This window comes from Amblyomma mixtum, chromosome 3, assembly GCF_055824585.1.
Source record: "Amblyomma mixtum isolate Tamu chromosome 3, ASM5582458v1, whole genome shotgun sequence".
In the NCBI taxonomy this organism is placed as follows: Eukaryota; Metazoa; Arthropoda; class Arachnida; order Ixodida; family Ixodidae; genus Amblyomma; species Amblyomma mixtum.
The window spans coordinates 317,378,672-317,404,265 of NC_143014.1; the positions used below are offsets into that span (position 1 = coordinate 317,378,672).

At 46.9% G+C, this 25,594-nt stretch overlaps 1 protein-coding gene across 1 annotated transcript; it reads left to right on the top strand.

Annotated features, from left to right (window-relative positions):
• Positions 1 to 2,881: 2,881 nt before the first annotated feature.
• LOC149355723 (uncharacterized) lies at positions 2,882 to 14,939 on the top strand. The gene is made up of 6 exons (XM_089576172.1): positions 2,882 to 2,974; positions 3,104 to 3,271; positions 12,146 to 12,284; positions 13,014 to 13,153; positions 13,982 to 14,131; positions 14,910 to 14,939. The coding sequence occupies exons 1-6, from the start codon at positions 2,882 to 2,884 to the stop codon at positions 14,937 to 14,939; spliced, it is 720 nt and encodes a 239-aa protein (XP_089432298.1).
• The last annotated feature ends 10,655 nt before the right edge of the window (positions 14,940 to 25,594 follow it).

Consider the following 25,594-nt stretch of genomic DNA (forward strand, 5'->3'; position numbering starts at 1 on the left):
GAAGTGTTCACATCGTCAAAAAGATATGAGATGCAGATATGAAGTGCAGCTATAACAATTTTTTGAACTAGCCTTTCCGAGCTTCAGTTGGCGACGCGCTATCCACCAAGCCGTGGCGTCCGCATGTAAGGACGTGAAAAGAAATGTGTCCTACATTTATTATCATTTTGAGGGAAAAAGTGTTTAGTTGGAATATTACCTCCAATAAAGTTGAAAATGAGTACAAAGTTATCAAAGTGCCCAAGCAAGTATATATAGAATAAAAATCGACAGAAATCGCAGCTCCTATGGCAGCACTCGATCGGGTCATTCGCCAACATTCTCGTGGATTTCAACCACAATAAAAAAAACATAATTCTGAAAGGTGGAAAAATATTAAGGGAGCCATTTCGCACACATTCGCTTTCTACCTCAGTGAATTTTTGAATGTGTGTCTTCAAAAAATTTGTTCTTTGTTTGTCCTCGACTGAGGAGACCAGGGCCAAAGCATTGTTAAAGACGGCCTAAACACCTTCTGAGGAGAGTAGATTTTAACTCTCTCAATCACCACATTGTGCTGTTTTGAGTGCCTGAAACAAATAATACACTTCGACACGCAGCACAGAACCCAAAAGTGGCGAGCCCCTTCGGGCGACTTTTTCAAGCTCGCACCCTACTCTGTTTCAGGCAAATGCGTGTGCCGGTTAAGATATGGTTATTAATTGAATTGTTTCAGACGCCATGCGGCCAGTCGTCACTATGGTGGGTCAGCAAGCTGCGCCTCACCGGGGAATTCCCGCGCTCGTTATAGCAGCATGCGGTCGGGCCGAGTGGGTAGGGCCGGCGTAGTCTTGGAGCGTGGAAAAAATGACGAGAAGAGCGGGAAATGCGCGAAGACGCTGAAATTCAAATTTTAGCTACAGAATACTCAATTTCTGCGTTAAAGAAATTCTTGCTGGAGGATATTCGTGAAGCGGCGTCCTTTTGCAACACTGGAATTCCATACCTTTTTTGAGAGTCCCTTCCAGAGTCCTTTAAAGGCAATAGCACGCGACGATGAAAAAGAAAACTTAATTGAGGAATCATGTCAAGAAGAACAAAATCTTTACACAATTTAAACTTGCAAAAATGTCTCCCGGGAAAGACCGCACTATACAAAGGAACCGCACAATACAAAGTGACCGCCATACAAAGGAACAAATCTGGGTGAAAGTCACTAGCGTTGATCTTTCCGTTTCCTCTCACACGCTGCCGTCGAAGAAGAAGAAGAAGCGAAAGCGTTTTAAGGGTCGTATTCACGAGCCTGAGCCGAACACAGCTGATCTGAGTGTTCGAGTCAGGCGTCGGAGCTTATTCTGTTGTGGTTTCTGCTGGCTACTGGTCCGTTCAGAGGTTCTCTCACGGCTGCTGCCCAAAAGGAGTGCCACATCTGTTGGTGCAGAGTTCGCGCAAGGTTCTCCTGCCGAGAAGGTGAGCTTCTGTGCAAGCGTTCACTCACGGATGAAGCCTCACGTATGAACGAATCTTTAACTGTGCACTGCAGCATAATTACAGTAGCTCGCACCTACGTTCGTGGGGCGCGCATACCTTCCCCACCTTTCGCTACGTGTCGAGGGTGTGACCAGCATTAATCTTTAACCATTGGCAGGGCCGCGATCTTCGCTCCACGGCTTAACCGCTTAAGTCTAGTGCGTCCTGCCCTCTTCACTGCCGGCAAACTGCGCAGCATCATTTCCACTGGAGTGCGAAACGCGGAGCGCGTACGTTATGGCCAAATTCACGCGTTCCTGCAACGAGCCGCACGTGAATTCGTGTCGTGTTTCACAGTCAGTAAGCGCTGCTGTACAGTTCACGCCGCCGCAGTCTACCCGCACGCGATTTTTAGAGCGCAGCTCTTTGGCGCCCGTTTCTGCGTTTCGCGGCGTCGCCGTTGCTGTGGCCGTTGTAACCAGCGGTGGACACCCTAGTCGTGTTTTAAGCTGCGAAACCAAAGGAGCAGGAGCTTGGAAAAAAAGGAAAGGCGCACATCTGCCCTCTTGGAACAGTGCACACCTCAATCGCGCTTGAGGGTACGTTGCGGTAGTGACAGGTGTGCGCTGCATACGTTGGCATTGACAACGTTGTGCCATTTTAAGGAAAGCAAGTGCGCATAACTGGCTCCCTGGGTCAGCGGACACCTGAATCGCGCTTATAGGCACGTGGGGCGATCAGAGAGATATGTGGGCTGCATGCATTACGCTGACAACGGTGAGCGATCCTGCGCGATCAACCATTACCTGCCATCTGCCAGGGTGGCAAGGCGGGTGGGACTTTAATGTGCATATAAATAAAAAACAGGAATTTCTTACCACTTATTGCGGGAGAACATCCCGTTCCTCCCTCTCGTAACGCCTCCCACAGCTGGGACAACCTCGCGAAATGCTTGCATAGACTTCGTTTATGAGTACCAAACATTAGTGCAGCAAGTCGAGCATATATCCATCTATTTCTCCGACCACAAATCTCCCTTTATGACAATCAAGAATTGTTAGTGGAGTGTTTCTTGAAGATGACGAATGTGTGATAAATGACAAGTTGTCTGTAAGTGTATACTTACATGTCTTGCTCGAAATCTTTTTGACAGCCATTGGTCACTGCAGATTTGTTTTTCGCATCGAGGTGTAATGTGGCGTCCATGCCTGGTGAGCCCTGCACAGTGGTGGCAAGTGTGGGTGTTTCTGCCTCGTACGTACAGGCGCAACGGGAGACAGTCCTGACTTTCAGATTTGACCGAGTGTTCCTGGGCGCGGCCAGTCAGGCGGAGGTGTACGCCGAATTCTCCCAGCTGGGGCAGAGTGCACTGGACCGCTATCGCGTGTGCATCTTTGCGTACCGCTAGACGGGCGCCGGCAAGACCCAGACCATGGAGGGGGACGAGGGTGACGAGCTGAGGGGCATCATCCCGCGGGTCCTTCATCAGGTCTTCGAGACATCCCAGAAGCAGCCCCACTGGACGGTCAGTGTGCGCAGGAAGGGAGGAAGGAGCGTGGGCGCTCTTCTGCTACTGTTCTTTAAGCCTTCTATTAATGACTGCACCCCTTTTTGATTCCACAGTGATGACTGATGTGGCTTGTCTCCATTGCAGCACACCATTTTGACCAGCTTTGTAGACGTGTACAAGACCCTGCACGACCTCCTGGTACCTCCGTCCCAAGCAGACAAGGCCCGGCCGCTGCAGCTCAAGATGAGCAGTAAGGACGGGCCGGTCACGGTGGCCAGCCTGACGGAGGTGCCAGTCCAGTCAGCCCAACAGGTATGTTAATAAGTACCTTAACAGTGTGTAGGGAAAACTTCTTTGACTGCTCTAGTGGCGGTGGGGTTTGAAACTTCACCTCACCGTTTGCGTGTGCATACTCATAGTTTAGTCTAGAACTTTATAATGATTGTCGGGCTTTTGCTCGCTTTTACCGGACAATTCATTTTCCCCGACCGCCATTGCCCGGGGAAAGGGACTGTGTACCCACCTCGTGCAGTGCATGTTAGGTGGTGAGGGGCATACATCGCAGCATGATAGAACAGAATTATTTCGTGGCAGGGCCCGTGGCCATGTCCCTTGTAAGGCTGTCATCGATAATGTTGGGTGGGCTGCAGACATAACAGAAGCACCACTCTGACACGCATCGAAAGCCTTAGTCTGCCCATAAACAGCTGCCGCCATTCAAGGCTCGCATGCAACTTTTCGTGTGGTCTGTCTAGTGCGCACGCCAGCTGGATAGCTTCCATATTTACCATCTCTGTAGCCCCGTTGTGGTCAGGTGGTGCGGGCTGGGCAGTTTTATTTTCTTCTTGCCCATTCTACCCTTTCTGCCGCCTCTGTAGCAGCAGCGTGGCCGCGACCCCTTTTCTCTTGATCAAATTGGCAAGCATTGTCTTCAGCTTGGGGTGCACACCAGCCTTCAGGCTGTGAAACAATCTCCTCTCACATATTTGACGTTCTGAGACTTTCTTCTTCCGCCAGTTTCGAAAGCAGGGCTCATCGACGTCAATTTTATTGCGGCTGCTCTGTTGCTGATTTTCGAGCAGGGAATATGATCTTCAGTTTCTTTTTGGCTTGAGTGGCTGCTGTAGTGACACACTTATGATGCCTAAACAAGGCTGACCAGCCCTGTAAAATGGTGTGTACAGAAAAGGGCACCCGACTTTGAAGGTGCAACAGCGTTCTTGCACAGCGTTGCTCTAAGCATAGCCACCAAGGATGGAGTTGTCGAATAAATAGATGCTTTTTAATTTGGCCATGCTTTTCAATGACCCCTCATCAGCTTGACACGTGTCCATGTGTCAGTGGGGGCAAACTATGTACAGGAGGCCGCGCATTGCCATAAACGCATTTCACGCTCGAAAAAAAATTCTTTAATAACCTACACCCCTCCGATTTTTAAACTCGTTTTTTTATTTTCTTCAAATTTTTGTGCAGATGGTTTCCGAGAAAACTCGGTATCTCGGGTCCCGCCAGGTCAGGAAAATTAATCGGGGGCTTCACTGCATGCTTATCACATCGTTTAACTCGCTCTTTTCTCATAAAACACTCTGGCAGCAGACTAAAAAACTGCTGCATGCGCAAGCCACAAAATGAGGTGTAACATGATATGTCATAGCGTCAGCTCATGCTATGATGCAGTTGATGAACGCTGTGCTCCCCGCAGGGAGGCGTCTGCAGCATGCAGACGTTGGTGAGTGGCGACACCACGGGGTTAACCCGAGCATCCGCAGGGACATCCCCGCAGGGGGATGATGGTGAACAATGCGTCACCACGGACCCGAGCATCCGCGCTTAGCCGTGCGTGGCATCGCCGTGTCCGGGGAAAAGGGGATCCTGGTGGTTGAGCTGATGCCGAGCGTTTGGACCCTTAAGGCCCCTCGGCGGAGGCAACACACCACTTTGGCCCCAGCTTCCTGTAGACGGCACCTCCGGCCTGACCCGACCGGGGGAAATCGGCAGTCGCCTTTTCCTGTTCTCCTCTCCATCTTTCACTTTCCTATCTCCTTTCTTACAACTCTCCTGTATCCTCCTCCCTTCTTGGTTTTTTCCTCTTTTTCCTGGCGGCGAGGGTTAACCGTGTGTGACCAACTACCCTGTGTTGAGTCATATTAGGTTATAGTTAAGGTGTACAGCTGGCATGGGCAGGACTTTCTTTCAAGTTCCTGTCGCGTCCCCTTGTTGGACTCCATGGTGGGTGGCTGGCACCATGACCGAAAAACATCAATTTTTTATGGCTCCCCCCCTTTCCAAACCTGATCGCTCTCTTAAAAGAGTGCGGAACGAAGCAGAGAACTTTTTTTCCAAAAAGAAACCAACATTTGCCAAATTCCATGTCATCCACAGTGAAGTTCAAGATAAACAGGCCAGAATTCTATCCCCCTTCATGGTATGGAAGTGCTTAACAGAAGCTTTGGGCCCCGGCTACAAAGTATCCAAAATGACCAGTGGCGATTTATTGCTGGAACTCCGAGAAAATGTCCAAACCACCAAACTCTGTAACATAGTGTCTATTGGGGACACACCTGTCTCCATCACTGCACACCGATCCCTCAACACTGTCCGTGGCGTCATCTCAGAAAATGATTTTCTACACCTTACCGAGAAAGAAATGCTGGAAGGGCTTTCCGAGCAAAATGTCATTGATGTATATCGAATCAAGATCCGCAAGGACAACAAAGAAATAGATACCAAACACCTAGTCCTGACTTTTAACACATGCACATTGCCCGAAACCATCGACGTTGGATACCTCAAAGTAAATGTAAGACACTACATCCCTAACCCCCGAAGGTGCTTTAATTGTCAACGGTTTGGCCACGGATCGCAGAGTTGCCGCGGCCACAAAACTTGCGCGAAATGCGCGTCGAAGGAACACCATTCTGAGGAATGCGACGCAGCTCTACGCTGCGCTAATTGTGAAGGAGAACATGCTGCGTACTCCAGGGCGTGTCCGTCCTGGAAGAAGGAAAAGGAAATCATCACCATTAAGACCAAGGAAAACATTTCATTCAAAGAAGCCAGAAGGCGTTTTGCACTGACAAATACATTCTCTTTCACAGCCAAACCAAACTATGCTGACGTGGCGCGCAGGGGCGGTGCACCACGCAGCACTCCGGCATCTGCCGCGGCCACTCCCACCGCGCCTGTGGTAGTGCCATCAACGCCCCAGGCAGAGACAGCCAAGGCTGCTCTGCCAACTCCAAGCCAGGGAGTGCCGGCCCATGGGCCAGCATCCCGCAGGACTTCCCCCCGTCGGGGGAGGCCTGACACCAACACATCCGCGGCTTCGCGGTCCTCCAGCACCTCTGGTGAGGTGATGGATACAACTACCACTCCGCCCGCTTTACGGCGGCGGACCGGCTCTCACGAGCGAAGAAAAGATAAAACCCCGGTAACGGGCCCAGAACAGTAAATTCCTTCAGTTCCATTCACACCCAAAAAAACAAACATGATATTTGCGATTCAATGGAACTGTAGAGGAATGTTAAGGAACTACAGTGATATAACACATATTCTAGGGTCCGTGATGCCTCTAGCTCTATGTCTCCAGGAGACCAATCTTGGTCCACAACATTCAAATATCTTAAAGCATTATACAACTTTTAGGCGTGATCGCGAACATGCAAGTAGACTCTCGGGAGGCGTCGCAATCATCATCCAAAGCGGCGTCCCGGCTCAAGAAATCAAACTGAAAACAAAACTTGAGGCGGTTGCGGTTAGCGTCATCAGCTACAAAACCATAACAATATGTTCCGTATATCTTCCCCCACACATCACATTAACATGCCAAGATCTAGAAGGCCTGATCGATGAACTGCCGGAGCCATTTCTGGTAGTTGGCGATTTTAACGCTCACTCTCCGTTTTGGGGAAGCGAACGCTGCGACTCTAGAGGCCAAACAATCGAAGATTTTATACTTTCGAATAATGTCTGTCTTTTAAATACGGGAAAAGCCACATATTGCTGCCCAAGCTCAGCAAAAATGAGCTCTCTCGATTTAGCCTTCGCATCACCATTACTTTTTAACGATTTTAAATGGGATGTTTTAAATGACCCCATGGGCAGCGATCACTTACCTACCGTCATCAGGCTCTCATCATCCACTCCAATCATCCCCACAAGGCCACGGCGCTGGAAAATTCAGCTTGCCGACTGGTCACTCTTTACAAAAAGTGCCACTCTGGAAAAGGAATTTTGTGACGACCTTAGCACAGATGAAATTAATCAGAAGTTTACTGAATGCATAATATCGGCCGCAACACTCGCTATACCACAAACAACAGGACTTGCACAAAAGAAACACAAAGTATGGTGGACAAAAGAATGCACATTAGCAAAAAAAACAACAAAACAAAGCCTGGAGCGCTCTGCGTCGATATCCCACTGCAGAGAACTTACTTACCTTTAAGAAGGCAAAAGCCAGAGCGCGGTATGTCCGAAGAAATGCAGAAAAAACCTCTTGGCAGAAATATGTCTCCTCAATAAACAGCTCAACAACATCAAAGAAAATGTGGGAAAAAGTGCGTAAATTTACTGGTGACCATACCCCTTTCACACTTCCTCTCTTGACAGCACCCGGGACACAAACATCTTTAGAAGAACAGGCCAACATACTGGGCGAGCATTTTGCTGAGATCTCAAGCTCATCCAACTACACAAGCACATTTCAAAAACACAAAGCAATAGCTGAAAAACAAAAATTTCCATCTGGAGCAGGTGTTCATGAGGATTACAACCAGCCTCTCACACTACAAGAAATAAATAAGGTATTATCTTCTGGAAAAAAGACAGCACCAGGACCAGACAACGTGCATTACGCTATGCTTGCACATCTCTCCGAGGCTGCTGTAGAGGCACTGTTAAAATTTTTTAATAAAATCTGGATAACTGGAAATATACCTGACGAGTGGAAAAAAGCAGTCATAATACCCTTTCTCAAACCCGGAAAACCACCAACAAGTCCTAGCAGTTACAGACCAATAGCCCTCACCAGCTGCATTGCTAAATCTTTCGAAAGTGTAATAAACATTAGACTGACCTTCGTACTTGAATCTCGGCAACTACTAGATAAACACCAATGTGGGTTTAAGAAAACATGCTCCACCACAGATCACCTTGTCCGCCTAGAAAACACCATCCGGGAGGCGTTCATCCACAAGCAGCACTGTATTGGGGTCTTCTTCGACCTGGAGAAGGCCTACGATACTACGTGGAAGTTCGGCATCCTCCGTGACCTAGCAGAGCTAGGTATCCGCGGCAGGATGTTGAACTGCTTGAACGACTTCCTGGCTAACCGCACATTCCGAGTCCGCCTAGGAGCAACTCTCTGCATGACTTTCACCCAAGAGAACGGCGTACCCCAGGGGTGCATTCTAAGCACGACACTCTTCATAATAAAAATGAATTCCTTAGCTAAAGAAATACCCAAGTCCATAATGTATTCAGTTTATGTAGATGACCTACAAATAGCATGCACGTCCTCCAGCATATCAACCTGTGAGAGACAAATACAAATCACACTAAATAAACTAGGTTCTTGGGCAGACAAAAATGGATTTAAATTTTCCCCTCAAAAAACAGTAGCTGTTCTTTTCTCATTGCGACGAGGCCTACAGGTCGATCCCAGTCTATACCTGAATCACACTGCGCTACCAATTAAACAAGAACACAAATTTTTAGGCCTAACTTTCGACAAGAAACTCACATTTCTACCACACATTAACAACCTTAAAAAGAAAGCTTCTCAAGCCCTCAATGTCTTAAAAGTGCTCTCACGGAAGCGGTGGGGGTCCGATAGAGCAAGCCTTTTACAAATATATCGCTCTCTGGTGCGCTCCAAGCTGGACTACGGGTGCATAGTATATGGCTCGGCAAGAGCATCCTACTTGAAAAGATTAGACCCCATTCATAATCTTGGTCTCCGCCTATCATCTGGAGCATACAGAACATCACCAGTAGCCAGCCTATACGTTGAAACTAATGAGCCCGCTCTTGAGGACCGAAGAATCGCACTAACATGCACATACGTCTTAAAAATCCGTTCTCTTCCGAAACATCTCTGCCATCCAGTTGTCACCAAGTGCCCATCTAAAAGATTATTCATCAACAAACCACATTCTATCAGGCCATTACTACTGCGCTTTGAAGATAAATGTGAAGAGCTAACAGTACTAGATGCCCTACCGAATATTGCACAAAGGAATGAATATTTGCCACCATGGTACAGCCTGCCTTCAGTATGTGACTTCACAATGACACATTTAGACAAAAAGCAAACGCCAAACGAGTACATATTACAGGAATTCTTTGCACTACAAGAAACGTATGACACCTACATTGAATTTTATACCGATGGCTCAAAAACAGAAAGTCATGTTGGAAGTGCAGTAATCCAAGAAAAAAATAAACAGATAATACGACTACCAGAATGCGCATCAGTTTTTACTGCTGAGTGTTATGCCATCTTCATAGCTGTAGAAAAAATAGTAAGAGAGAACATCAAAAATAGCATCATTTACACCGATTCCCTCAGTATGCTCAAAGCACTGCACTCCAGGAATGCTACTGAACCCATAATAGGAAACATCATACATAACATAGTTAAAATCACAAAACAAAAGCACAACATTAAATTCTGCTGGGTTCCTAGCCATGTTGGAATTGTAGGTAATGAGAAAGCAGATGTATGTGCTGCACAAGCCCGGAATGGCCAAATAAAGCAAGTGAACATACCGCACAGGGATTGTTTAAAGTTTATCTACAGTAAACTCAGAAATAAGTGGCAGGCAGAATGGGAAGAGCACGCAAACAACAAATTACATTCTGTTAAGCCCATTTTAGGGGAATGGCAATCGTGTAGGCATCAAGAACGTTTTACCGAAGTTATTTTATGTCGGCTCCGCATTGGACACACCCACCTCACGCACAACTTTCTGCTAACCAAACAAAACAAACCTCTCTGTGACATGTGTGGTGCTGAACTCACAGTGAACCACATTTTAATTTCATGTATAAAGCTAGAAGAGCTAAGAAAGAAATATTTTACAACATTTTACAGGGAAACCATCCCATTACACCCCATGTTACTTTTAGGTCATCGAGCACTGGTTGACATCTCATGTATTTTTAGGTTTCTCAAGGAAGCAAGCATTTTAAACAAACTCTAAGTATAGAAAGCTTCACCTTTAACAAAAACTCTAACCTTGTGTTTGGCGCATCATAGCCTCAGTTGCTTTTGCGCCATTAAAATCAATATAACTAACTGAACGCTGTGCGGAAGAAATTTGAACGGGTGCCAGTGAACCTGTTGTTTCCTAACGCTATGGAAAGAGATGTGTCGCGCATGGAAGCGCAGCTTGCAAAGGGATAGTGGGGCAGGCGAAGCTGTCCCACAGTTTTTTCCAGTTTGTGAACCGTGTATCCTAAGGCAGAGGGGAGAAGAGAGAAAGAAAAGGGGGACGGAAATGAAATCCTTGGAACTCGCTTTGTACAATTGCATATCGCAGCAGATGGATTGTGCTGCACATCTCGTGGCATTGTATTGGTTTCATGCCTTCGGATGACTATAGCTCCAGTGTGGGTGCAGTGCGGTGAAAGGTACAGAAGAGTTCAGGGGGGCTACATCACCTAGGGGACACTGCGCTCAGGGAAGAAGGAACTATGGCAGGGGTGGACCCACCCCTGTTGGTGTCCATGGTGTCGCTTTTCACGAGATGTCTCGTCGCATTTTGTCGGTTTTCCCTCTTTTATATAGTACCAGATTTGCTTGCAAAATTTCCTAATGGGCATTTAAACTCCCATGGACATCCTGTGGGTGTTCAGGATGTCAGTAGGACGTCCAAGGGAGGTTTGTGGGTTTCTGAAAATAGCTTGCTTTTCTACGCCCACATTCGGTAACCTTTCTGGTCATTTAACTAATCGGCAAAAGTTTGCAACACCACAGAATTGCACTTAACCGCTTCTCTTTTTGGCCGTTTTTGTGAAAGAACATGCCGTAAATGAAACATTCGGGGAAAAATATTCGAGGGTTTTGTTCCATTTGCAAAGAAATTTCGTTATTCATACTTCTGCACTTTCAAAACCGTCCTGTACGGGGCATGCTTTGAAATTTGTCATGCGTGGGAGGAACAAAAACATGGCCTTCTTCAGACTGAAGTTTTGCTTGTTTTTATTTGTTAGGGTGCTGACAAGAGATGCTTGCGCGGAGTGTGGGTCTAAATGTCATGCAGTGCTGGTACAATGAAGCCTCGTCAATTTGGTGTTAAAATGTCTGAATGATCCAACTGTCAAATCATTGAATGTGTCCTCAAAGCTGCCAAAAACAGTGTCTGAAAGGAAAATTTATTTTGTTCAAACTGGGCAATGTCAATATTCTTTGAAAATGACTATTTTTCTCAGTTGTGCCGAATGCTTTAATTCGTGCATTGTCGGGAGTGTTGATAGCAGAGCTTCATCATAAGTTGGCAAGGGTTTCCGCAGCATCTTTCAGTGTGCAGTGTGGTAGCACTTCAGCATCTTTGCATGTGACGCCTCCCATGAGGAGGCTTCACTGCACAAATAGCGAACAGCATTGATGAGCAAGAGTTTCGGCGGGCGGGAGGAATGGAAATGCCACATGCAGGAAATGAGGTCCGTATCGCCGCATCGACACAGGGTTCCTGATCGTTGCCACGCCTGCCGTTGAATTCTCATAAGAGGGGCACGGGAGACCGTGTATTGTGCAGTTCAGGTCTTATAAGAACAGTATTTAGACGGTCGCACGTGAAGCAGGTCATACCACGATGCACCGTCACTTTGGATTCCTGTCTGAATTAGCCGATGCCAGCTGAAGGGTGTCCAAATAAATGAGTTTCTGACGCTAGAGGCCATAAGGGCGCTGGAGGTACTCCAGATGTCAACAAAAATAGCGCAAGGAACAGAACAAATACAAGCAAGGACACACACGAGCGCTAAAAGCGCTCGTGTGTGTCCTTGCTTGTCCTTGTTCTGTTCCTGCGCTATTTTTGTTGACTTGTGTTACCAACAAGCCCAAGCTGCCACCTTAATGATTACTCCAGAGGCAGTCCGAATTGTCCGAAATCCCGAGATAACGGATATCAAATTAAAGAGGTTTCACTGTACTCTGCAACCCGCTGCTTCTTTTCAAAGATCGGCCAGTTGCTGCGGCGTGCGCGGAAGAGCCGGGCTGTGGCTGCCACCAAGTGCAACGAGCGGTCATCCCAGTCCCACTCCGTCTTCCGCCTGGACATCACGGGCCACAACGCGCACACACAGCTCGGCTGTCGAGGTCGGTGCATTCTGCTTGCTTTCGCATCTCCCAACAGGATTTCTTGTTGCAGTCAACGGAACGGGGTAGGGGGTGGAAGGCTGAAAAATAGGGAATCAGACATGCAGTAGTCATGGGACAATAGCATGCTGCTAGATTTTCCAGCCCCGCGACCATGTTCACAGGCGGTTGCGTGCCCTTCGCGGCTCTGGTGCTGCCCTCTGCTGCATTGTTTGCGCGCTCTGAACGTCGCTCGCCTCTCCAGTTTTGAATGCTCAGAAGAGGCCTTCAAGTTCGAGTTTTAGAGCAGGTGTTGTCCACTGCCCTCCCAACTGCTTCCCGATTTGTGTACGCATATTCTGTTCGTCTTTGTTAGTTTGAATTCCATTTAATTCAAACTGCATCAGCTTTTAATCTTTTCTGCCATATGAACCAGGTTTTTACGATAATATAAACCATTCATTTTTTTTTCTCTAGTGATGTTCATTTTTTACAGCATCGAAAAAATTCTCGTTGCATTGGTGAGCATCGGAACTGAGGTGAGCCATTTCAAAACGAGCAGTATTCTACCTATGCTGATTGTAGAAGCTGCCATCTTGGCTACTTTCTGCAGCAATCCAAATCGTGCAAATTGCCAATATTTTTACTTGGTATTGAAATATACAGTAGTAGGCGGTTAAGCCATTAGGCCCGTGGTGCTCACCTTTGAAGAGTACAGTGCTTGGCATGTAGTGGTGTGACTGTGCACAGGGCGGCTGAACCTGGTGGACCTGGCAGGCAGCGAGCGGCTGTCGGAGTCGCAGTCGGCAGGGACGCGCCTGCGGGAGGCCCAGAACATCAACCGCTCCCTGGCAAACCTTGGCAATGTTATTCTGGCGCTCTCCAACCGGGTGGGTGCTCCACTACCTTGAATACATGTCGTCGGTTTACGTTGCTTATCCAGTAGAGAAGTTTTGAAGGTTCTTCAGCTGCAGTATTTCGCCAGTCCTTTCAGCCGGGTTGCTTCAATCCTCTACCGTTGTCGAGTGATTGGTGCCAGCCATCGGCCCTGGTGTCCCGGGCTGTGCTGCCATCTTGTGGTCAGTGCAGGGGATAGCTTTGTAGCACAGCATTGCGCCTTGCCTTTGATTTGAATTCCCGCGTTGGTCAACCCCCATGTTTGGACTGCGCAGTTTTGTAATACGCTCACTTTTGTAGTGTTTATACGATTTTAAGTCGGCATCCTCCATATCCCTTACCAGGAGCCTGTGGGAACACTCCACAACAAAAAATGTATTAGTCACTGCACTCCTCGTCCGCAATTGTGCCATCCACCTCACTAGCGCAGCTCCCATCTTCGCTGCTGCAGTTCCGCAACACGTCGTTCCGACATCGTCCAGCGAAACCCCATGCGTCTTCGTCCCGCAAAACCCCACACTTAGCAAACAACTGCACCAACGATGCTCCAAATTCGGATTTTCAAGTTAAAAAAAAACATAGGTAGATTTACAGTCGTGCAAATATGGTAGTAGTGTATATGACCCTTGTGCGAATATGACAATCTGCCAGATTACATCAGATTTATTCACTCAGTCGTTGCTGTCCTGTATAGGTGCATAAAAAGCACCGTATTTCAACTTTTTCGTGCGGAGCTTTTTCCATTACTCTGTCCCTGAAGGACTGATCCTGATGCGCCGTTAATTTTGTTTTTCTCTTGGCGGACTGTGTCGTTCATACAGGCTGACTATGTGCCATACCGCAACTCCAAGCTGACACAGCTCCCCATGGACAGCCTGGACGGCAACAGCAAGACACTAATGCTGCTCAACATCTCGCCGTGGGAAGAGCACATAGGGGAGACCATTAACTCGCTCGGGTTTGCCACAACGGTGAGCACACTGTTGTCTGTACTCCAATGGCAAAGAACGCCTCTCGCAAAATCCTTGCCACATACTTGGCCATTTCAACCTCAAGGTTTTTGCTTCACTCAGCGTAATCGTATATGTGAAGTTTTTGCCTGCTGTCATTCAGCTAAATAATTGCAGGTAGTTTTTTTTTCAGAACATGGCTCTTTTCTCTCAATTTATGTTTTCTTCAGCCTACTCACAGCAGCCCCTTTGCGCTTTAAACAGTGATCACTGCAATAAGGAACAGTGACACTCTTTATGCCTTGATTGATTGACTGAAAACATCTTTATTTACTGAATATTCTTGGAACATGTGGGTGCGCCGCCTAGTACGGTAGTCCACTGGTTATTGCTGTTGCGCTGGCCCTCCCCACCAGCCAGTGCTGACTGTCAGGATCATCGCTGAGCAGAACAACCTCCGACTGCTCCTCTGAGGGGTTTGGAATGGGGTCAACTAAGGGATTAAATTGTCATGCCCCCACCACGTGGTAGAGGTTAGCTACCTCTCCACAATGTGGGCACTGCGGAGAGTATAGTGTAGGGTAGCATTGGTGTAACTTAGCTGGCGTTGGGTATGTTTTGGTTTGTAGTCTCCTAAGGGTGTTGGGGACTCCTTCCTGGCTGTTCTGCATGGCGCGAGATTGTCAGAATAGACTGCTAAACCTATTGGGTCGCGGCACCCTTCATTGTCATCAGGGGAAGACGCCCGGTATAGAAGAGCTCGGGCATGCCTGTGAGCGGCTTCGTTTGCTCCTGGTAGTTCCAGGTGATCGGGAAAACAGATGACTGAGGCTGGGCTGGGTGGATGCTTAGTCAGCAATGACAGCCCTGACCTGTGAATTAATCCGTTATTAATGTTGCGACACTTCCTGGGAATCAGTCAGCACAACGGCGTTGGGGTTAGATGCTACAGCTAATGCAATAGCTGCCTCCTCTGTGTGAGTGGGGTGAGACGTTTTCATCGAGGCGCAGTTCACCATCGATCCTGAAGGCGTTGAGACCACAAGTCATGATTCCATTCTTTGGTTCTGCTGCGTCCACGTAAAGGGTGTTAGGCTGCTTGTTCCATTTCTTCAGCAGGGCTTCCCCTCTTGCTTTCCTCCTCTCGATGTTCTATGCGGGATGCATATTCCGCGGAATGGGGTGCACGTTGATGCGTCTTCTTACATCGCGTGGGACCTCTCCTTTTTGGTCTACTCTATAGGGCAGCTTAACGTGGATCTTCTCGAGCAGTTCCCTGCCGGGCTTTGTGAGTGCGAGCCTATTGAGTTGTGAGAGCCATTGTGCTTCCCACATCTCTTTGAGGGTATTATGTACTCCTACAGCCATGAGGTTTGCCGTTGGCGTGGAGTTCGGTAGCCCCTGTGCCGTCTTGTAAGCTTTCCTGATCAGTGTCTCCAACTTTTCAATTTACGACCTAGAGAGGCTAAGTAAGGCCGTCCCGTACATTATCTGAGAGATCACGAAAGCTTGCACCTAGCGGATGGTGTCCCTTTCCTTCATGCCATGGTGTTTATTTTGGATACTATGTATCATCCGCAAGATTTGCTCGGTGAATGTTGTAAGCTCCTTCATAGTGGTGGTGTTCTGTCGCCCCTGTGGGATATACTTCCCTAGGATCTTGATCTCCGTGGGTTTCTGTACTGGTTGGTTCTCTATATACACCGCAATGTTCTGCGCTAGGGGTGTCCTCGGATTCTTCAGGATGAGCAACTCGGACTTTTCTGGCGCTTACTGGAGGCCTCTCTCCCTGGCGTACCGGTCCACCGTCTCCGCTGCTGCTTGAAGACACTCCTCGATCTCGGCGTCACTCCCCGAGTTGCACCAGACAGTGATATCATCCGCATACAATGTGCGTTTGATGCCGGGGATTTCGGCAAGAAGGCCTGGTAGATCTTTCATAGCCAAATTGAACAAGAGGGGTGACAGTACCGCCCCTTGCCGAGTTCCTCTCGGGCCTACATTGATGGGATCTGATTTTATTTTACCGAAGTTTATAGTAGCTTGCCTGGCTGATAAAAAGTTTTTGATATAGTTGTAGGTTCTAGCGCCACAGTTGATATCGGCGAGGCTTTGCAGGATATTTTAATGTAGAACGTTATCGAACGCTCCTTTAAAATCAAGTTCCAGGATGGCCCTTGTCTGTTACTTGAGAGGTGTCTCAAGGCGGTCTTTGTACAATTACAAGAGGGCGTTCTGTGTCGATAGGTGAGGGCGAAAGCCGATTTGAGTGTTGGGTAGGAGGTTGTTATCTTCTAAGTATCTACTCCGTCTCGTGTTGATGACCCTCTCTATGAGCTTCCCCAAACACGAGGTCAGCGATATCGGTTTTAGATTATCCAGTTTAAGGGGTTTGTTCGGATTCGGAATGAACCGAACCTCGGCTTTCTTCCAGGATATTGGTAGCGTTCCTGTATCCCAATGCTGCTCGTTGAAGCATTCCACCAATGAGGTGATGGTGTCAATGCTGAGGTTAAATAAGAGCTTCGCGGTTATTTGATCTGGACCTGGAGCAGGATTTTTCCTCAAGGCCGCGATTTCTGCTTTGATTTCTTCTTCCGTGAAGGGGATGCCCAGCTAGGCATTGGGCAGCCCACAATACTCCAGCTGTTTCACGACTTCGTCTGTGCATAGATACCTGGTCTTGAGCTTTTCCATCAACTCTATGTCCGTGCCCGGGGTGGTGTGTACGATCTTCGTGAGCCTGTCTTTAGTGGCCGACTTGCTGCTGCTGGGGCCGATTAGCACACGTAGGAGCTTCCAAGTCTTCGACACACCTAGCTTCCACTGAGTACCATCGCAGAAAGAATTCTAGTTCTGCCTGGTTAAGGATATGGCATAGGATTCTGCCTTTTTGTTTATCTCCTCTATTTTTTTTTCCTAAGTTTGCGATTAAACCGTTGTCTTCGCAATCTCTTTGTCAATTAGTGCCTCGCCTCCCTTAAATGTAGAAGATTCGGATCGACCGCTGGGCAATCTTCTGTCGTGCAGACCTCTTTCGTAAAGGCTTTCAAAGTGTGCATCTCATATTTAACTCCTTCCAGTAAGTCGGTAATATTGCATCCAATAGATGCCTGGGCCTTTCTCCACCTGTCCCAGTTCGTAACTCTTGCGATACCTATTTTGCACTTCAACGCGTTTGTGCTTGTATACCAGAGAAAGTATGAAGTGATCACTTCCCAGGTGCTTTTCGGTATTATTCTAAATGGCGCTTTGTATGTTCTTGGTGAACGTCCGGTCCGGACACGTATCTCTACTAACACTGTTTCCCAGCCTCGTAGGGTAGGTGGGATCAGTGAGGATCGATAACCCTTCTTGCGTCACTACTTCTTCCCGTTTCTGCCTTATGGAGTCGCCGCCTGGTAGCCCCATGAAGGGTGCGGTGCATTGAAGTCGCCTCCAATCACTCAGGGGCCATGTCCCGCTAAGCTCAGAAATTTCTTTATGAGGGAACCCGATCTTGCGCGCTTGTCTTTAGGAGGGCCGTAGACATTCAGTACGTGCGTGCTTGCCGCTTCTCTTTGGAGAGGAAGAATAGTAATATAGCAGTGCGCAATATCCGGCTCGAAAGGGTCGTGTAATATGGCAGTGTATAATTTGTGCACTAACGTGACACTTAACTGGTCGTGCTGATAAGTCACATAGTCTTGGACTTTAATAGGCATTAGGGTGGGGTTCTTGGATTAGGATAGCTGCCGGTGGGTCAGATTCCTGAGATAGAGGCAGATTAAGAGCAGTTTGCTTTCTCCTGTATCCCGGGCAGTTCCACTGCCAGATCTTTACTCTAGGTTTGGCTGGCATCTTGATTCCGTATCGGATGGCTCGTCTACGTGCATTGTACGAACAAATTTCGACTTATGTCTTTTATACGCATGTTTCTTCCGAAGGACAGAAATTGCTGCCTCCGTGTATCGTCTGTTGTTTGCAATCTGCTCTCGAATTTCTTGGAATTGGGCGCTCACAGAAATTGGAAAGGCTTGAAACTCCTCCTTGAAGGATCTCAGTTCTTGAATAATTTGTTGGTAGACCTCGCCTAAGGCAGGCTGGGAGCTAGGTACTGCCTGCTGTTTTTGGTTTTGAGGAGTAGGCTGAGTTACCGGCGTTATTGCCTTAGTAGTTGCTCGCTTAAGCTCTTGCTTTTGTATTGTTAAAGCGCTGACTTCTTTTTTGAGACATTCTATCTCTTTTTTGAGTGCTGCCAACTCCGTGTTATTCTGAGGGGAGGACGAAGGGAGGGGAGGCCACTCTGCAAAGCTCAACTTCGAATCGAAAAGCTGACCCGAGGACGTCTTCTTCAGCGCCCCGGTGGTCTTGATGAGGTTCGCCTTCCCTTGTTCTTTACCCGCCTCCATGTGAATTCCGTTCTGGTTGGAGCTTGTTGCCCGGCGTCTTGAGCACAAACGGCCGCGAGAGTGAGACTAATGACGACGCTCCTCGCCGTCGCTGTGCAGGCTGCCTCTTCTGCCTCGGCCTGCTCCTACCTTCGTCATCTTCAAGTTTCGTTGTTGATGCCGCGTTTGATGATGCGGTACAGGCGTTCTTGTTCAGCGGTCTCTGGAATTTTCCCTTCCAGTCTTTTGCATACGTCTTGTGCGGGCCCTTGCACAGAGCGCAAACGGGTGCGCACTCGGGCGTCTCATCAGGACTCTGCGTTCCACAGGTCTGGCAAGCAGCCCCCTTGGGTTTCGGACAGACGTCTGCTCGGTGACCTGTCGTTCCACATTTGATGCAAGCCGCCTTCGTTTTCCGGTAGCTGTAGCAGCGGCGCTCTGACCACCCGTAGTTGACCGTGAATCGAACCTTCTGCCCGGCGAAGACGATGACTGCCGACGTAGTCTTGGCCAGTTAGCGCGCTCCCAGGATTGTATGGCTGGGTGAGGAGACGTCTTGGAAGATAGCGCCATCCCTCACTTCAGGCTTGATATTATGTGTTACACCCCTGCAAACAGCCTCTGGCAAGGCAACGTAGGCGGTGACCGTTGTACTCTTGCCGTTGAGGTGCAGACAATTAAGCTTGACGAGGCGGAACGCGTCTTCCTCACAGTGAGTACGCACCATTACAATGTTCTGCTGGCTAACAACGCGCAGCGTTGGCTTTTCTTGTAGAGCGGTGTTGAGGGCTGCTTGGATCCCTGATTCGAGATCGTAGGACCGTGGAGCCACAGATTGCAGATCCACCGTGGTTTTAGGTCGGATGATGACTTGGTATGGAAAATTCCTGAGACTCGGTAGACGCGGAGGTCTCGATGCAGGAGGCTCTCGGCGTTCTTTCTTCCCCGGCTCTTGCTTGGGAGATGTGGATTTAGCTTGCACCGCTCTATCGTTGTTGCGCCGGGACCATATGTCATGTCAGTATATGATTGAAGTCCATCTTCGTCGTGTCGTCGAGAATTCATAGTGACCGCAGTAGTCATGAAAGAAGCGGGACCACTCACTGGCGAGCGTCGTAAGACCCCGCGTTGCGCGAACGCTATGCCGCGATTCTGCGGGCGCACCTGCGTCTCCGTGGCGGTAAGGCACCCCAACCCCTTGGCTGTTAGGGTTAGCGCTCTTCACGTGGTGACAGGAAGTCAGACAGGCTTTAGCGCCGCAAATGTAGCACTGAAAGTCTCACTGGTGGTACAAGGTGATGTCAGACGTTGACGGCAACCCGTGGATGGTAAATATACGGTGATTCAATATTGTAATCCGCCAGAATCGAAGATTGTCAACGGGGCCCATGCATCGCACGTCCGCTCGTGACGAACGCTTGCAGCAAACACTGCATGTTAACAAGTAATTACGATTTCGTGCCCTGTACCCTTATAAAAATTTCTATAGAAAGTCCATAGACTGTCTATATAATTTAGTCTATGAAGTCTATAGACTGTCTATAGACAAATCCTTTAGACTGGTCTATAGACAGTCTATAGATTTATGGCCATACACTTTTAGTAGACTTTTGTCTATAGACTGTCTATAGACAAATGTCTACTGAAAGTCTATAGGTCTATAGGAAGTCTATAGACACAGGTCTATAGACAGTCTATAGACGATCTATAGACTTATTGTCATACACTTCCTATAGAGTTGTCTATAGACCGTCTATAGACACTCGTCTATAGACGGACTATAGACGATCTATAGACTTATGACCATAGACTTCCTGTAGATTACTGTCTATAGACAGTCTACATACAAGTCTACTGGTACAGTAGACATATGTCTATAGACTGTCTATAGACATTCTATAGGTGGGTGGCCTGGCAGTGCTATAGACCATTGTCTATAGACAGCCTATAGACCTCTGTCTACTAAACTATTAGTAGACCATTATCTATAAACTGCCCATAGACAGTCTACAACCACTGAAAAAGGTCACCAGACAGAGTTCACAAATGACACAATCAATATACTTACAAATTTAGTTTTATTTCCAAGCTATCCAGGCTGGGAATATGCAATACATGGAACATAAGAATGCACCACAGTAGCATAAATGTTGAAAGTAACAGTCCGGCAAGTTTCCTCAGAAGCATTCTTGCGGCCTGTTGTCTGCAGTCAATCATCCGGGCATGTTCACCTGTACAGCACAAAGGAAAAAAATAACAGAAGAACTGAAAAAAATTCCTATTCCATTTCTACACATGTGCTTTACAATGCAAGGCATATCCTGGCTATGCCATTCTAGAAAGGCAATCTTGATCTTTTGGTTTGGTTTTATGGGGTTCAAAGACCCAAGGCGACACAGGCTACGAGACGCTGAAGTGAAAGGCTGCGGAATAATTTCGGCCACCTGTGCAGAGTACACAGGACTTTAGCATTTTGCCTCTATGAAAATGCGACCGCCTAGGCCGGAATCGAAGCTGCATCTTTCAGGTCGCCAGAAGAACATGATAGCCACTGAGCTATCACGCCGGCGCAATCATTTCAGTAAATACACGACAGATTATAAGTGTCTTTATAAAACATTGTAACAAAGACCCATAATCCCTGGAGGACTCTACTCTGAATCCAGTACTCATACTGATTTCTGTATGGCAATCCTTTTACATTATTTGTAACAGAAGACTTCGAACAATTGTGCAACATATCTGCATTGACTCGCAAGGAGCTGTTAAGAATGCCACCTCCATAAAATACAGATTCAGTGCACCTTACACAAGGACCCAAAAAGGAGAATATTGCAGCATTTATTCTTATAACCGCTATAGAAGAAGCGCTTCAAGATACCCTGCGTGAAGCCTGGTATACCCGGCCAAATTTTTGACTGGCTCTGGTGTTGCATCACTAAATGCAACTTGTAAAATAGGTGCCTTTCGGCTACACTGCTGGCATATTCATGCTGCAATTTGACGAGTGAAATGTCATTTCGTGGTTCCTTTTTGTTCATATAATGTTTGAGCGCAGTACTCGCGTGTTTAGATCAACGTTATCAGAAATATTCGTCTGCCACTAGGAACAGCAGAAACAAGCGGCAGACGCAGCAATGATTCTGGTCCATAAGGCCTCCTCCTCTGGGTAAACTACCACTCCTTTCATGGCGGACAAGTCGTTTACCCAGAGTAAGTGCAAATGCGCCACCAGAACCATTGCTGCGTATTCCGCTTGTTTGAAGGAACCTACTTGCGCTATAAAAAAGACAGCCACAGGGAAAAGCCAAGAGGCAGACAGAGCGCAAACTATCAACTGAGTTTATTTGTGTGAAAGTGCCTTATATAGTCAGAATCACAGCAAAAGAACAAGGGGAATGAGAGAGGGGGTACAGCCAATCAACTCCTGGTCAACAACAGGTGCGCAGAAAATGGTTTTCCTTATTGTACAGTTTTACAGAAGTGTCGCTTACACATTTATCACTTTGCTTGCAGTGGATGCGAGCCTCTGCTTAAAGGGCAGCTGCATCACTTTTTTGAGAATTTAGCGATATTCAAGGATTCAAATCTATATACGCTGTAGGTAAAGCGTGTCAAGTGTTTTTGCAGTAGCATTTAAAATAGTGACGTAATCGACAATTGAATTGCGCGCTTCTCCGCAGTGCACCAGATGAGTGCGGGAAAACTTAGCGTGACGTCACAGAAGGTATGATTTCAAATTACCGCTGTCGTCAGCCAAACCCTGCCCTGACTCGTTAGACACTGCCAAACAACTCTCGGCAGGGTTCGGCTTCGGTGGCGTTGGTTTTTTTCCTTCAAAGCTGGCGTTTGCGCGTTGGAAATGTACCGTTACCTTCGATGACGTCATCATGCGACCCCCCACTTGGCGTTGTGCGCTGCGGAGAAGCTTGAAGGCCGTCTGGATTTTAATCGGCGATTACTTCAATATTTCGAGTGCTAGCCCAAAAAGACTTCGCATGCTTAACCTGCAAGTTTCACACATTCGACCCTCTTAAGCTCGATTTCTAAGACCTATGCAGTTTCCCTTTAAGAAGATTAAAATACTAGGAAGAAGTAAAAACAAAACAGCGCGGGAGATTTTGGAGGCCTATCACATAAAAGAAAACGGTGATAAATGTGTAAGCGACACTTCTGTAAAACTGTACAATAAGGAAAACCATTTTCTGCGCACCTGTTGTTGACCAGGAGTTGATTGGCTGTACCCCCTCTCTCATTCCCCTTGTTCTTTTGCTGTGATTCTGACTATATAAGGCACTTTTACACAAATAAACTCAGTTGATAGTTTGCGCTCTGTCTGTCTCTTGGCTTTTTCCTGTGGCTGTCTTTTTTATAGCGCAAGTAGGTTCCTTCAAGCAATGCACCAACTTGCCCAACAAGAAGTTCTTCTAAACTATACGCTTGTTTCGGCTGTTCGTAGCGGAAGACGATGAATATTTCTGATAACTTTGATCTAAACACGCAATTAAAACTCTAATCTGGTCGAGTTGGTTCATAGCTTGAAAGGAGTACGTACTTGCGCGAAAGACGGGACGAAAACAAAGAAACACAAACGACATGTACAAAGCGCATGTCGTTTGTGCGCTTTGTGCGCATTCGCTTTGTACATGTCGTTTGTGTTTCTTTGTTTTCGTCCCGTCTTTCGCGCAAGTACGTACTCCTTTCAAGCTAAATTATTTATTTATTTATTCACGTTGCCTCACAGGCTCCAAGCATGGAGTATTGTGTGAGGGGGGGATTACATAAATAGGGGTAATAACAGGAGCATGCATGACATGATTATATAATGCTGATTGACTGTTAGTACTTTAACAGTAAGAACATCATTACACAATGCCAACTGACTGTTAGTACTCACCATAAAACAATAAGAACATCATTACACAATGCCAACTGACTGTTAGTACTCACCATCAAACAATAAGAACATCATTATACAATAGTTATTGACGCGTCAGTAATTAGAAAAAATGGTTGTTATTTCGGTCCTAAAAGAAGCTGGATCACGAATATTGACGATGTGTTGCGGAAGACCATTCCAGTGAACAATAGCCTGCGGCAAAGCGGATGAATTGAATGCAACGGTTTTACCTGAAAGGCGTTGAAAGCTGAGATGGTTGTTTAAACGGCGCGAGGTGCGGTGAGGTTGGGCAAGAGGGAGAGTCGAATGATTAGTGCTATAGACTATTTTGTGAAATAAGCAGACTAGGGCAATTAATCTTCGTGATTGCAAGGTACAAAGAGAGAGCGATAATTTAATGTTTGTGACGCTTGAGTGACGGTCATAGTTTCTGGAGATGAAACGCGCAGCACGATTTTGGACTGATTCAAGGGAGTTAATTAAATAAGCCTGGTGAGGTGACCAAATGGATGACGCATATTCGAGTTGCGGACGAACAAATGTTTGATAGGCGAGCTTACGGGTAGTAGCAGGAGTTCCATGAAGATTCCGTTTTAGGTAGCCTAAGGTCCGGGATGCTTTAGCTGTTATTTTCTGGATATGAGTGGACCAGGACAAGTTACATGAAAAATGGACACCGAGGTATTTGTAAGAAGACACCTGAGAGACTAAGCTTTTATCGAGCATGTAATTGAACGAAGAGTTAGATTTTTTGCGGCTGAATGTCATTAACTTGCATTTTTCAGTGTTAAGTGACATTTGCCATGATGAACACCAAGCGGTTACATGATCGAGGTCCCTTTGAAGTGCAAGATGATCTGCAGGTGATCGGATTTTGCGGTAAATTATGCAGTCATCTGCGAACAAGCGAATGGTTGATGTAATGTTGGATGGCAGATCATTAATGTAAATCAGGAACAGCAACGCAAGTACTCCACTCAAACGTTATATTAACAAAAAGAAACTATGAAATGCCATCTCACGTGTCAAATTACAACATGAATATGCCAGCAGTGTAGCCAAAAGGCACCTTTTTTACAAGGTGCATTCATCGATGCAACACCAGAGCCAGTTAAACATTTGGCCTGGTGTACGTAAGCCGATACTCAAACGGGCACAAGCTATACAAAACCAGCAGGCAGAAGCAACCAGTTCACCACTGATTTGCGCCTATAACTTGTAGCACAAAGATGGAACAGCATACTCAAACATCTGCGCGCGCTCTTAGAAACAAGCGGTTTGCAGCGCTTCCATGCCGCGCTCATTATTCAGAAAACTCATAAAGCACACAGAGGCTGCAGCTGCGCCGTTTCAAAAGCAGTCGCGAGTTTGAGACAACAAATTACTGTCAGGATAAAATACCGTCTGAAATTCACTTAGTTTTTCCTTTAAGTGAAGCCCCAACAGCGCAGTAAAGAGGTGTGTTTCTCGCATGGAGGTAGCCTAACCCAACGCTGCTAGAAAAATCAACGAAAGCATTGAACGCACTCAAAGTAGGAAGTATTTCATGAAACAATTAACGTCTTCAACAGGCGCAGCTATAGTAACACGAGAGCTTAATTTAATTTTAGGCGCAAATAAGCGGCGAATTACATAGGCGCTTTCGTAACGTAGCAGTCCCTTATAAAAATTTCTATAGACAGTCCATAGACTGTCTATAATAGACTTTAGTCTATGAAGTCTATAGACTGTCTATAGACAAATCCTTTAGACTGGTCTATAGACAGTCTATAGATTTATGGCCATACACTTTTAGTAGACTTTTGTCTATAGACCGTCTATAGACGAATGTCTACTGAAAGTCTATAGGTCTATAGGAAGTCTATAGACACAGGTCTATAGACAGTCTATAGACGATCTATAGACTTATGGTCATACATTTCTTATAGAGCTGTCTATAGACCGTCTATAGACACTTGTCTATAGACGGACTATAGACGACCTATAGACTTACGGCCATAGACTTCCTGTAGATTACTGTCTATAGACAGTCTACAGACAAAAGTCTACTGGTCCAGTAGACATATGTCTATAGACTGTCTATAGACATTTCATAGGAGTGTGGCCTGGCAGTGCTATAGACCTTTGTCTATAGACAGTCTATAGACCTCTGTCTACTAAACTATTAGTAGACCATTATCTATAGACTGCCTATAGACTGTCCACAATCACTGA

Excerpts from the sequence above, each read along its gene's own strand:
- LOC149355723 (XM_089576172.1), top strand. The coding sequence starts at position 2,882 with ATGGAGGGGGACGAGGGTGACGAGCTGAGGGGCATCATCCCGCGGGTC. Across the intron at positions 3,272-12,145 it reads CAGTCCAGTCAGCCCAACAG|ATCGGCCAGTTGCTGCGGCG; the intron begins GTATGTTAATAA and ends TTCTTTTCAAAG. Across the intron at positions 13,154-13,981 it reads TTCTGGCGCTCTCCAACCGG|GCTGACTATGTGCCATACCG; the intron begins GTGGGTGCTCCA and ends TCGTTCATACAG.